Source organism: Cavia porcellus, unplaced genomic scaffold (assembly GCF_034190915.1).
Source record: "Cavia porcellus strain 051 isolate PalLab524CR breed Dunkin Hartley unplaced genomic scaffold, mCavPor4.1 scaffold_2, whole genome shotgun sequence".
NCBI lineage: Eukaryota > Metazoa > Chordata > Mammalia > Rodentia > Caviidae > Cavia > Cavia porcellus.
In genome coordinates this window covers 7,947,556-7,959,685 of record NW_026947485.1, presented here as the reverse complement: position 1 = coordinate 7,959,685, position 12,130 = coordinate 7,947,556, and the positions used below count along the sequence as shown (strand labels likewise).

General features: G+C 45.3%; 1 protein-coding gene across 4 annotated transcripts in view; it reads left to right on the top strand.

Annotated features, from left to right (window-relative positions):
* Positions 1-12,130, top strand: part of Ptpn12 (protein tyrosine phosphatase non-receptor type 12) — a 77,075-nt gene that overhangs the window by 54,601 nt on the left and 10,344 nt on the right. For all 4 annotated transcript variants that reach the window (XM_063237593.1, XM_063237592.1, XM_063237585.1 and 1 more), the window contains 4 exons: positions 620-697; positions 789-887; positions 7,735-7,820; positions 10,365-11,332. In XM_063237593.1, coding sequence (XP_063093663.1) covers positions 620-697; positions 789-887; positions 7,735-7,820; positions 10,365-11,332 — 1,231 coding nt within the window. The remainder of the gene's footprint in view (positions 1-619; positions 698-788; positions 888-7,734; positions 7,821-10,364; positions 11,333-12,130) is intronic.

Below are 12,130 nucleotides of genomic sequence, written 5' to 3'. Positions count from 1 at the left end.
GCAGGCTGCCTGTTGCTGCAGTCCTTCCAACAGACAGGAATTCTTAGCTGCTTTCACGCTCCTGGTTCCCTGGAGTGCAAGCCTGTGGTGCTGTGTTCTTACCTGGCACCTGTTACTGGTCACAACAAAGCCAAGCCAGGGGATGCTGTCCCGGAAAGGAAGTCAAACCACTGTTCTTCATGTGCCAGTGTGAACCCACACACCTTCTATCTCCTCCCCTTCCGCTTCCCTTCGCTTTTTATCCTCTTAGATAAGCTGCACATTGAATCTGCCTGCCTGTGAGCGTTTCCTGTGCTGTCTGTCTGTGGTCCATCTGACTCTCGGCTCCATGGCTGAGGATCAAGCTGGCTTTGTGTCCACACACAGCATCTGGTGCGGGGCAGGTGGTGCAGTAGGTGTTTGCAGGTGTCAAAAGTTGATAAGTACTGGGGCTGGGGATTTAGCTCAGCGGCATAAGCGCCTGCCTTGCAAGCAGGCAGTCGTGAGTTCGATCCCTGGTACCGACAAAAAGGAAAAAGACCCAAAAAAAAAAAAAAAAAAAAAAAGTTGATAAGTATTTTACTGTTTTCTTGACATTGTCCAAAACTGATAAAAGCCCATACTAAATTCTTTGTTCTAGAAAATACCAGAGGAATTTAATGTATTTAATTTAATACAAGAAATGAGAACACAAAGACATTCTGCAGTTCAAACAAAGGTATAGTTGTTTATTTCACTTTATAAGTGTTCTTTAATTAAATGCTTTCTTGCTTTAATCGTTCCCCATTTATCGTTTATCTTCCTAACAGGAGCAGTATGAACTTGTTCATAGAGCTATTGCACAACTATTTGAAAAACAGCTGCAGTTATATGAAATTCATGGAACCCAGAAAATTTCTGATGAAGGGGTAGGTTTTCCTTACTTAATGAGTTTTAACGTAATTTTACTTTGGAACAAGATGTGGTATTTAGCTTAATTGTTAAATTGTTTTAAAATGAGATTATCCATGTCAGCTAGTATTGTTATCTAACACACATTGATTCACTTCCTTCTTGCAGTTTTTGTCTCTAGTCTGGTGAACTTTTAGTGACTCCAATACAAGTTAAATAATCCAAATGAGGCAAGAGAAAAAGTATTAGAGAAATGGGTATCTCATTAAGAAGATCTTAGGTCAAAAGTCATAATAGATTATTGTTTTAAATAGAAAGCAGTATTTTACTGTAGTCTCTTCTGTAACCACCTAATTAATTGTAAGTTGACTCTATGTGAATATTATTTTGTTCTTGAAAAGTTGTATAGCCATTTATGTACATGCTATGCTTTTTAATTAAGCAGAATTATGGGGCTACCATTAACTTGCTTGGTATGTTGTAATCTCATGTCATTTTAGCCTTAATTTTTGGATATTCAAAATTGTGACTGATAATAAATACTGTTTTTCATTTCTTTTGTCTAAAAGATTCTCATTGTTTTATATATATATAAACAATGTTCCTAAAGGTGATAAGCTATATTCTTGGTAGATTTTTCTTACATCTTTTATCATTAAACCTATTGAGGTGCAAAATTTTATAACCTTTGATTTTTTTTTCCCATGAAATGATTGTGTCTGTACCCCAGAATACTTGCTTAAAATATCTTTGCTTGCCAAGTGACAGCTTCATTACCAAACTGTGGTCTCGGTACATCAAGGTAGCCTGAGACTGAGCTGTGATATGTAGGGATCTGTGTTTACTTTATTAACTAGGTGACAGCCATAGGGCTTAAAAGTGCACAGATGTGGCCTGTGTCTTTCTGTTCAGTAAGGTTGTTGTGTGAGTGGTCCCTGCATGCTGTCGTCTCCTTTTCCCTTTAGTGTAGTTAGAGACTGTTATATAACCTGTGCTCATTATGGGCTAGTATTTTATAATACAGAATAGAATGGCTACTGCTTTATGTAATGCTATATCAAAAGAGATGTACACTATTTCAAAATGCCGAGTAATGGACAGTTTTATTTTATTTTAGAGGTAGTGGTATTTTAGTTTAGAGATAATGAAACCCAACAAAACAAAACAGAATAAAGCCAGTCAAAGCAAAGCAGTGAAACTGGTGCAGAACTTCAAAGCAGGGCAATGGGAAAACAGCAGTGGCTACCATGGTAGATCTTGTTATCTTCATAATAGTTGTCTATTCCATCAGGTAGAGCAAAATCAAACCAAAGCTTAATAAAGCAAAACAGAACAGTATTCAGAAACAACGTAGAGGAAATCCCCCATGTTTGCTGTATTGCGTGCTGTCATCCTCCCATGGATGCTTAGATCACCTGCTCGAGGCCTACACAGTCAACCAAATAATACAAGCATTGCATTGCTTTTTACCTCAGTTGCTGTCAACTCAGCCTGTTCTCCAAACCAGCTGGTTGCTTACAGGGTGAAGCGGGGAGTTGATGATTCTCAGCCCGAGCGCTGAGTGCCAGCAAGCTCACACGAGGGTGCTCTCCGACTTTCCTCTTCCTGAGCCCCGCGTGGCCTGCACGGCTCACTAGAAAGGCTGGGGGTTGGCTTCTTGGTGGGCTCCTCCCAGTCCCAGCATAGCGGGTTCGCAGGACACGCTGACTTTTCTCTTCTTGGGCCCCCGTGGCTTGCTGATATTCTTTAACCTTTAAAATGTGTTATTTCATAAATGTAAGACTAACTTCAAATTAAGGTTCTTAAATTTTAGAAATATAACTCATTTTTAATTTATTAGCAATTTTTACAGTACTAGAGATTGAACTTTCACATTGAGCTACATCTCTGAATCTTTTTTAAAATTTTGAGACAGTCTCACTAAGTTGCCCAGGCTGGGTTCCATGTTGAAATCCTTCTGCCTGAGCCTCCCAGGGTGCTAGGATTATAGTTGTGCTATCACACCCTGCTAGAAATACAGCTGGTTTAAACTACCATTTTCTTAAAAAAAAAATGAAAGTGAAAAAATAATTCTGTATATTATCCTTGCATATTTCTGTGTGCGTGTGTGTGTGTGTGTGTGTGTGTGTGTGTGTGTGTGTGTGTGTGTGTGTGTTTTGAGACAGGGTCTCGCTATGCAGTTCGGACTGCCCTGGAGCTCACTTTGTAGCCAAGGCTGGTCTCGAATTCTCAAGGATCCTCCCACTTCAGCCTCCCAAGTGCTGGGATTACAAGAGTGAGCCACCACACCCGGCTCATCCTTGTATATTTCTTTATGTACAATATCTACTAATTTTTTAAGATATGAAAAATTCTTCTATTGCAATGTATAGTTTTATTGAAAGCTTTTACTCTATGTAAACAACCTTTGGGAAATGTGTGATAAATACTGTGTAGCTCTCTCATCCCCAGTTTCCTTCTGCTTCATCTTGACTAGGTTTCCCTCAGTACATCAATTCTTGTTTTTAGTGAAGTATAAGCTCTATTCTAGGATAATAATTTTGTCATGAGAGTGTTTCTGTCAGAAGGGTCAGAGATTTGCAAATGACTAAGGAACACGGGTGTCCTACAATAGCCAGTAGCAAATGAGTGGTTCCTTCAGACTTGCTTTCTTGGTTTTGCCTGGTAATGCGCACACACCCGAGGTCCATACAGATTGGGCGTCCTCTAGTGATGCAGAAACATCCTGGTAAGCTCGGGGTTGCAGAGTCCAGGTGCCTGCCTAGCTGTCCTTCAGTGGGACGCGATCACTGTGCGCGTGCGTGCGTGGATCCTTGGATGGGTTCCGTGTTAGCTCTCTGTCGGTGTGACAGAATACCTGAATAACTAGGAAGGAGGGCAGATTCATGGTTTTCATTGTTCTTTGGTCCTTTGCTGGCTCGGTGGTTTTTAGGCCTGTTTGTGGGGCAGCGTCCCTGATGAAGGGAGCACGGGAAAGAGCTGCTCCCCAGAGCAAAGGGCCTGGGTGGGAAGGTCTGGGCGGATATCCGTTCCTGCCAGAGTCCCCCCACCCCGCCTCCCTGTTGTTTGGGGCCCTCTGAGCCTCTGGGGGACAATTCAGATCAAAACCACAACAGATTGATTTGAAAGTGGAAGGGTAAAGGGGTAAAAAGGAAAAATATTATTCTTGATAACATTTTCTCTTAAGAAACTTGTTTTCTAAGTGGCATGAGGTTGACCATGGTGAATCCCGGTTAGGGAAGTGTGGGCTCTGAGCACTGGGGAGAGAGCACTGCAGATGTGGACTGAGGAGAAGCCGGAGAAGCCGGAGCCCTGTGAGGAGCAGTAGGAAACGTCTGCTTGTTGTTTACCTCATGGCTTAATTCACTGGGCCGAAATCTGTGTCCTTTGTTCTAGAATTGTTTTCTTCGTAGGAATTTTTATTTGAAGTGTTAATTGGTAACAAGACTGTAAGACAGATGGGGTTTTTGGAGGTGGTTACCCTAGTGATGGCTTCCTGAGCAGGCGGTCTCGGTCCTGTGTCTCCCCAATTGGGGATTTGGGGACGTTTAAGGTGTGCACAGAGCATTTTCACCTTCTGTGTACCTCGAGCCTGCGTCAGTGCTGCCACCCGGGGTTCCCGCTCTGAGATGGGTCAGAGCAGTGTCGTTTGCACTGTAGTATTTCTGCTGTGCTTGTCGCCTTTTTAGATGTGGTATTGGATTCAGAATATTTTTTCTCCCAAATGTAAGGTTTCTTAATTTTGTTCTGCAGCTGATAACATATCCTTAAATCCTTAGTGATTAGATTCTGGTCCTTTTTTTCTTTTGTGGTCTTCTATGTAGCAGCTGTATTATGTGGAAAATAGTGGTATACAAAATAACTTTATTTAGAGTGTCCTGCTTGCTTGAAATGAGAATACAGAGTGTCCTGCTTGCTTGAAATGAGAATACACAAGAACCTCCTCTCTAAGGGATTACTTCATTTTTAAAAGTTCTTTCAGGGCTGGGGATTTAGCTCAGTGGCATAAACGCCTGCCTTGCAAGCAGGCAGTCGTGAGTTCGATCCCTGGTACCGATAAAAACGAGAAAGACAAAAAAAAAAAAAAAAAAATTAAAAGTTCTTTCAAGTTTGAAAGTTAGCGATTTCTCCAGCTGATATTAAAGTGGTCCAAAAGTCAGTGCCCATGGGGTGAGAACCGGGTGAATGGCGGAAGTTTGGCCTGGCCTGCTGCCTGGCTTTGCACAGCCACACTGACGCCTGCATCCGATGCTACTCTCAGCTCAGCATGCTCGTCTCCTTGCAAGTTCCTTTCCTGTGTCACAGGAATCGTCTGCCTACAAGTGTCTCCTTTCTCCACGTCCTCCTCCCACCTGTTCTTCTAGCCCCTTCGCGCTTCATTTTTGTCAAATTGCACGTCCCTCAATGCCCAAGCTCCTTCTGCATTGATGTTCTCAGGTGGTCGTGACCCTTCCTCTTCTGATTGGGAACTGTGGCTTCACCCTTTCATACCCCACAGGGGAGGCAGGCTCAGGGTGCTTCCTTGAGTTTGGGCAGTGTGTTCCTGTGCCTGTGCTGCTGACTGTGTTCAGTACATCTCATAGCCAGAGTCCAGCATGCTCTAAAAACTTGGTTTGATTCATTTGGCAGCAGCTAACTTGACGTGGCATAAGGCTATTTATGTCACACTAAAATCGCCTTGTGTTGCTTAGGAACAGTTCAGGAAAAGCTGTTTCGTGTAGGCACTGAATTTTTATTTAGATTTGGTGTAAATAATTATTGAGTTATGAGACTGTTATTTTCTGTTGAATGGAAATAGGTTAAATCAGTAATACGTCAGTAGATATTTATGGTTCCAGAAAAATTATAGATTCACCCTCCCCATAGCATCTACCCCTGCAACAGGTGCCTGTATTACGGTAGGTAGGTTTACTGAAAGATGAAGCTCACCAGGCCTGGGATCCCAGGAGTCTAGGAGACTGAAGCACAATTGCAAGTCTGAGCCCAGCTGAGGCAACTTGACAGTTTGTTTGTTTGTTTATGGTACTAAAATGGTACCATAGTTTCATGTTACTGCGTTGTTTTTTAAAGTAATGAGTACTGAGCTATATCCCTAGCTTGTTTTCATTTTTGAGACATGTTCTAACTTAAGTTACCCACAGTGGCCACCACATCAGTCACTATTTTAGTAGAGAAACAGATACAACATGATAGGCAAATGTATAAGAAATTACAAAATCACCTTATGATGGCCAGCCACAGAGCAGCTGCACACGGAGACCGAAGGATTCAGCCCAAGGTCCAGAGCTTACTGCAGTGTCTGTGCAAGTCCGTATCAGGTGACGCAAGACTGAAGAGTGTACACTGGAAGGCTGGAGGATGCACACCGGAAGCCAGAATGCCTGCACTGGAAGCCAGGAGAGGACATGCAAGCTGAGGGTGAAGACTGGAGCTCCCCCAGAGAACAGAAGCAGACCCATCCTTCCTCATTTCCCTCGTGGCATCCGAGAGACCTAGGGCGGCTGAGCAGATTTAGTTAAGCTTCTCTTAGCTTCTCAAGCTGACACAATCAATGGATCATGACAGTGACTTTGGAGATAGTGACCTTGAACCTGGGGCCCTCCTGCCTTGGTCTCCTCAGTTGGGATTACAAGCATGTGCCACTACCCCCATCTAGTAGGGCTTTTAAGAAGTCAATTTTGAAAAAAAAAAACGAAGTCAGTTTTGCTGGCATCTGCAAGACTGTGTTCCCAGAACTATAAAAGGCTGTGGCAGGAGGGTCACAAGTTCAGTCCCAGCCCAATTCAGCAGCTCAGTGAGACCCTGTCTCAAAATTTTAAAAAGCGACTGCAATGTAGCTTAGTGCAGAGGCCACGGATTCACTCCCTGGTGCCAGTCTCCCTCCTCAGTACGAAAAGGGCACACTTCTTACCAGGTCCTTGTGTCGGGCTTTCTCCATCATCGACGGGGTACTCTGACTGTTACTGGGCAGCTGTGATCTCTGTTCTCTTTAGTCGGAAATATTCAAAGTAACCTAAAGACAAAGAAGCTGCCATGACAGACATGGTTGTTCTTTATTTTTTAATACAAGGTCTTACTGTACTGTGTAAACTGGCCTCTCAGACTCCTGGACCTAAGCAGACCTCTTGTTTTATCTCCCAAGTAGTTGATATCTTAAGTGTATTTGCGTCAGTGAGAAATGCCACACAAACAAAACAACTGGAAAAAGGCGTTCCACAGCTCCTCTCCCCACAGCCCCGGTTCTTTAAGATTCTTGTACTAAGTGGACTTGGGCCTCTCAGCGGTAAGGATGTCCTTGGTCCTGAGACCCACAAGAACTCTGGCTGTCCCGGGATGGGCTGCTTCTTCTTTTTGGGGTCCCTGTGATTGGTGATGTTAAGAGCTGTGTTCCCTAATGGGGTACAATGTCCCATATGATGACAGAGAGAGGGGGCAAGGAATATTAAGATTGTAGAGACTGTTTCAGAAGCGCCACCTTAAAAGAGTAAACATGTAACTACCAGGGAGCAGTGGGGAGCCACAGTAGTGTTAATCCCCCCACCCCTAGTAGTTGTGGTTCCTGAAAACAAGCTGCGTCTTTGATCCTTACTTCCTTGGGCAATCTGTTTTCACAGCAGCATTTGACATGGGCAGAGGTACACAAGTGATCTCAGGAATTGCTGAGCCATGTTTGGATCCAGATCTTTGCTGTTGAAAGTTTGGTCTTTCGTGCTAAGACCCAGAGCCAGAATTTAAGACACGTTTTTTTATTTGAAAAAATTGACAATGTGCAAAAATTTTTTAAAGCCAGAAATAATTTAGTTGAAACATGAGGACAAAAGGCTATTTTTCTCTTTTAGTGAAGCTTTTTTCCCCCCTTGGCAGAATGAAATTACCTCTGAAAATATGGTCAGCTCTGCAGATTCTGAAAAGCAAGATTCTCCTCCTCCAAAGCCCCCACGGACTCGCAGGTATGTGTTCAAACACTTCTGTAATTCCAGCGCTCAGAAGGCTAAGGTAGGAGACCAAGTTGGGTACAAAATGAGCTCAAGGCCAGCCTGAACTACATAGCAAGATCCTGTCTCAAAAAGATCCCCCACCAAATGTTCAGTATGACAGTGGAAAATAATTGAGCAGCTTTGTGTGTGTGTGTGTCTGGACTTGTAATTTTTGTGCACATGAACTACTTTATAAGTATATTAAGCTGGGGGAAAATCTGTTAATGTAGTTCTCAGCCAAAAGAGCATCTTCATTACATTCTGTCAACATCATGCAAGGATGACTGCTTCTTAAAGCCACAATACTATTGGTTAAATAACACATTTAACTGTGGTCTCTCCCCCAACTCCCTAAATGATAGCAAAAATAGAAAATTAGTAGAGAAATAATAGCGTATTTGAAGAGTAAAAAGCATGTCAACCAACGCTAACAGACTGGAGAGAGCTCAAGCTTGCTTTCTTGTAGGTGAGAGAGGCCACTAAGGAGCAAGATGGCTCTTCTCAGAGAGCCCCGTAAGCCTCCAAAGTTGGATTAAGGTCTCTCCACAGGCCAGTGTTAAGGATGGGACTCAGGATACAGAGTGTTGAGGTTCTTAGGAGGAGCTCTAGACACCCACCTTGCTCCTCCCAGATTGTGCAGGCAGGTGGGAGCTTTCCAGACTTGGGTGAACAGCACTGTGGGGGATTTATTCTGCAGCCAGCAAACCCATAATCCTCAGGCCTGGCTCCAAGTGGCCCCTGACTGAAAGCAAGAACCTGCATGCACATGGTGAGGTCCCCAGCTGCCTGGATCCCACCTCTGACTTGGCTTCTAGAATCCTGTTAAGTGCTTCCCGTAGCGATCCTACCGCTGAAACGTCTCAGCAGCCAGCCAAGCAAGGGAAGAAGTCTGCAGATGCAGAAATGGTGGCCCTCCTGTGCCCGCACAGCCACTCTCCCACAGCCCCCGCCCCACCCCAGGCCAGACACTGTCTCTAGGCATTCTAAAGGTTCCGTCCTTGAAAGTGAATAGAAACACCGGGCAGCTCAGAGCAAAGCCCGGGGTCCAGTCCTCCGCGTCCTCCCTACAACAGCAGCCATCATTCACAAAAGCTTCTTAACGTGCAGCGAACCATGAGAGCAAGTGCAGACAGAGGAGGGGAAGCTGAAGAAAGAAACAGCTGCCCCGTTTCCTCAGTCACCGGGAGTGCTGCAGCTGTGAGACAAGGTCCAGACGCTGAGAGTGTAGTAGCGTCAGTTTGAGAAGCTGAACAAAACTAGAAATACCTGAAGAAAATGATAGGAAATAGGAGAAAAGGATTTTTAAAAATGAGAGAATCAAACAAGTAGATCTGCTCTAGAAAAAAAATAGCAAATAAAAAAAAATGAAGAGCGTGAATTTTCATATGGAAGCTGCACAAAATTCTCAACATAATGGATAAAAATGGAATTGTAGCACGTGTTTTTAAAAGATAAAGAAGTTGGGGCTGGGGATTTAGCTCAGTGGCATAAGCGCCTGCCTTGCAAGCAGGCAGTCATGAGTTCAATCCCTGGTACCTATAAAAACGAAAAAGACCAAAAAAAAAGATAAAGAAGTTGTAGCACACTAAGAATGAAAAGGACCCAAAAGTTCCAGAAGAATGGAACAGGGCTGCCAATTACAACTCTTCACACATGGATCAGAACCATAGTTTTAAAATCGTAGAGAAAAGTAATTTCTGACCTTGAATTCTGTACCTTTAAAAAAAAAATCAGTGCCTTTAAGCCTAGTGCAGTGCTGTGGGTCTTTAACCTCAGCTTCTGGGGTGCTGAGGCAGGAGGATGACTGGGGTGCTGAGGCAGGAGGATGGATGTGGGTCCAGAGCCCGACGAGGCATCATGGTGAGATGTCCTAGCTTTGAGATCCAGATTCTCAAGCAGCTGGCCGCCTGCGTGGAGTTCCTGAGAGCTGAGAGTACATGCAGCTGGTGAAAGAAGGGGGTGCCCAAGAAGGGGTGCCCAGCAGCGCGGCCAGCCTGGCCTGGGAGAGGCATGCACACTGCAGCTCTGCGGCCAGGCGTCCTGCGGGAGCGGTATGGTCATGCGGTCTGTGGTGTCGACAGCTTCCGGGGTGCTGGAGCTCACCAGGGGGGAGCCTTGCAGATAGGCGGGGTGAGGTACTGAGGATCCACAGGGAACGAGGCCATTCGAGGGAGACAGACCGGGTGTCCCAGGTCTTAGTGGGGCAGCGCTGGGAAGGCTGGAGCGGGGGCTGCAGGCGGGCACACTGCTGGGAGCACGGTGGGAAGTCTCGGGCTGTGAAGTTGCTGCTGACCAGCTGGAGGGGAGCCATCCCACTGGACTCTGCATCCTGTGTCTTGTGTAGTGAGTTAAGTGTGTGTGTTACCTCAGTAAATATGGAATCATCTCCATCTGACAAACTACATTTTTAAATTTATAACTTTAACGGCTTTCAGTGTAAGAGTTATGCTGTGGCACTTGTCACCTTGTCCTGAGGAGGACAGGCTTTCTCACGCGCTCTCTGCTGCTTCCTTCCAGCTGCCTCGTGGAAGGAGATGCCAAGGAGGAAATCCTGCAGCCTCCGGAGCCCCACCCGGTGCCGCCCATCCTCACGCCCTCCCCACCCTCGGCTTTCCCGACAGTCACCACCGTGTGGCAGGATAACGACAGATACCACCCGAAGCCCGTGCTGCACGTGGTTTCATCAGAGCAGCAGGACACGGACCTCAACAGGAACTACGATAAGTCAGCAGACCTTCCAGGAAAAAGCGATTCTCCTGCTGAACAGATAGATAAAAAATTGGAACGAAATTTAAGTTTTGAAATTAAGAAGGTCCCTCTCCAAGAGGGACCAAAAAGTTTTGATGGGAACACACTCTTGAACAGGGGACATGCGATTAAAATCAAGTCTGCTTCACCTTGTGCGGCCAATAAAGGCTCCAAGTCCCCCGAGGTGAGTGTAGGGGGAGTGAAGGCCAGGGAGTGCTCTCCCCATTTCTGTGTGGACTGCGGCTCCCCGCAGGGGCCTGCACCACTCTCCGAGGAGCCCCGGCCGTGTGCGGGCACTCCCCCAAGGCCAGACCGCCTGGCCCTGGACAGGAGGGGCCACGCAGCATGGTCGTTCCATGGACCCGAGAACACCACCCCTGTCCCTGATGCCTCTGAGGACACCTCCCCCAGTAGCCACTGCCCAGCCCTGAAAACTGCGAGCTCAACCCCCAGCCCCGCCATGCCCGGTGCAGCCTGGGACCCCAAGCAGCAGCCCAACGGGTCACCTCTGTGCCGCGTCCCCCTGAGTTTCACAAATCCTCTGCACTCTGATGACTCAGACTCAGACGACAGGAACTTTGATGGTGCTGGGACCAAGACTAAAACTAGCATTTCAACAGCAAGTGCCACAGTCTCTGCTGCCACTGGTACCGAGCGCGTCTCCACCAGGAAGGTGCTGCCCATGTCCATCGCTGGACATGATTTGGGGGCAGCGCTGTGCCCAGGTGCTGACAGAGGTAAGGAGTGATCGGCGACCTCACCCAGGGCACAGTCCCGGCCACACCACACTGGAGATGGGCTTTTTCATTTTGTTAGAAATAAGTTGAGGTCTCTTTAATAAATAGTGCTGGAAAAACTGGCTCTCCATATGCCAAAAACTACAAGTAGACCCATGCTTATCACTATGTTTAAGCCAAAGTCAAAATGGGTCAAAGATCTAAGTATTAAAACAGAAACACTAAGTCTGCTGGAAGACAAAATAGGTAGACATCTTGAAGACAGGGGTAGGTAGAGAATTCGTGAACAAAAATCAAACTGCACAGGAAATACTTCCCAGAACCAAAAACTGTGATCACATCTTATTAAAAAGTTTTTGCATGTCAAAAGAAATCTTCAACAGAATAAAAAGACAACCCATAAATTTTGAAAAAATCGTAGTGAGGGGCTGGAGATTTAGCTCAGCAGCATAAGCGCCTGCCTTGCAAGCAGGCAGTCATGAGTACAATCCCTGGTACCGATAAAAACAAAAAAGACAAAAAAAAAAATTCGTAGTGAGCTGTCCCTCAATAAAAGGACTTCTGTCTAGAACATACAGAGAATTTTTAAAAATCAGACGCCTAAAATTCAAAGACCCAATCCAAAAATTGGCATCTGAGATGAATACACAGTTCTCAGATAAAGAAATACGAATGGCAAATAAATACATGAAAAAATGTTCAGCATCATTGGTCATTAGAGAAATGCAAATTAAAACTATACTGAGATTCCATCTCACTCCAGAAAGAATAGCCAGGATAAAGAAACCACCAACAACA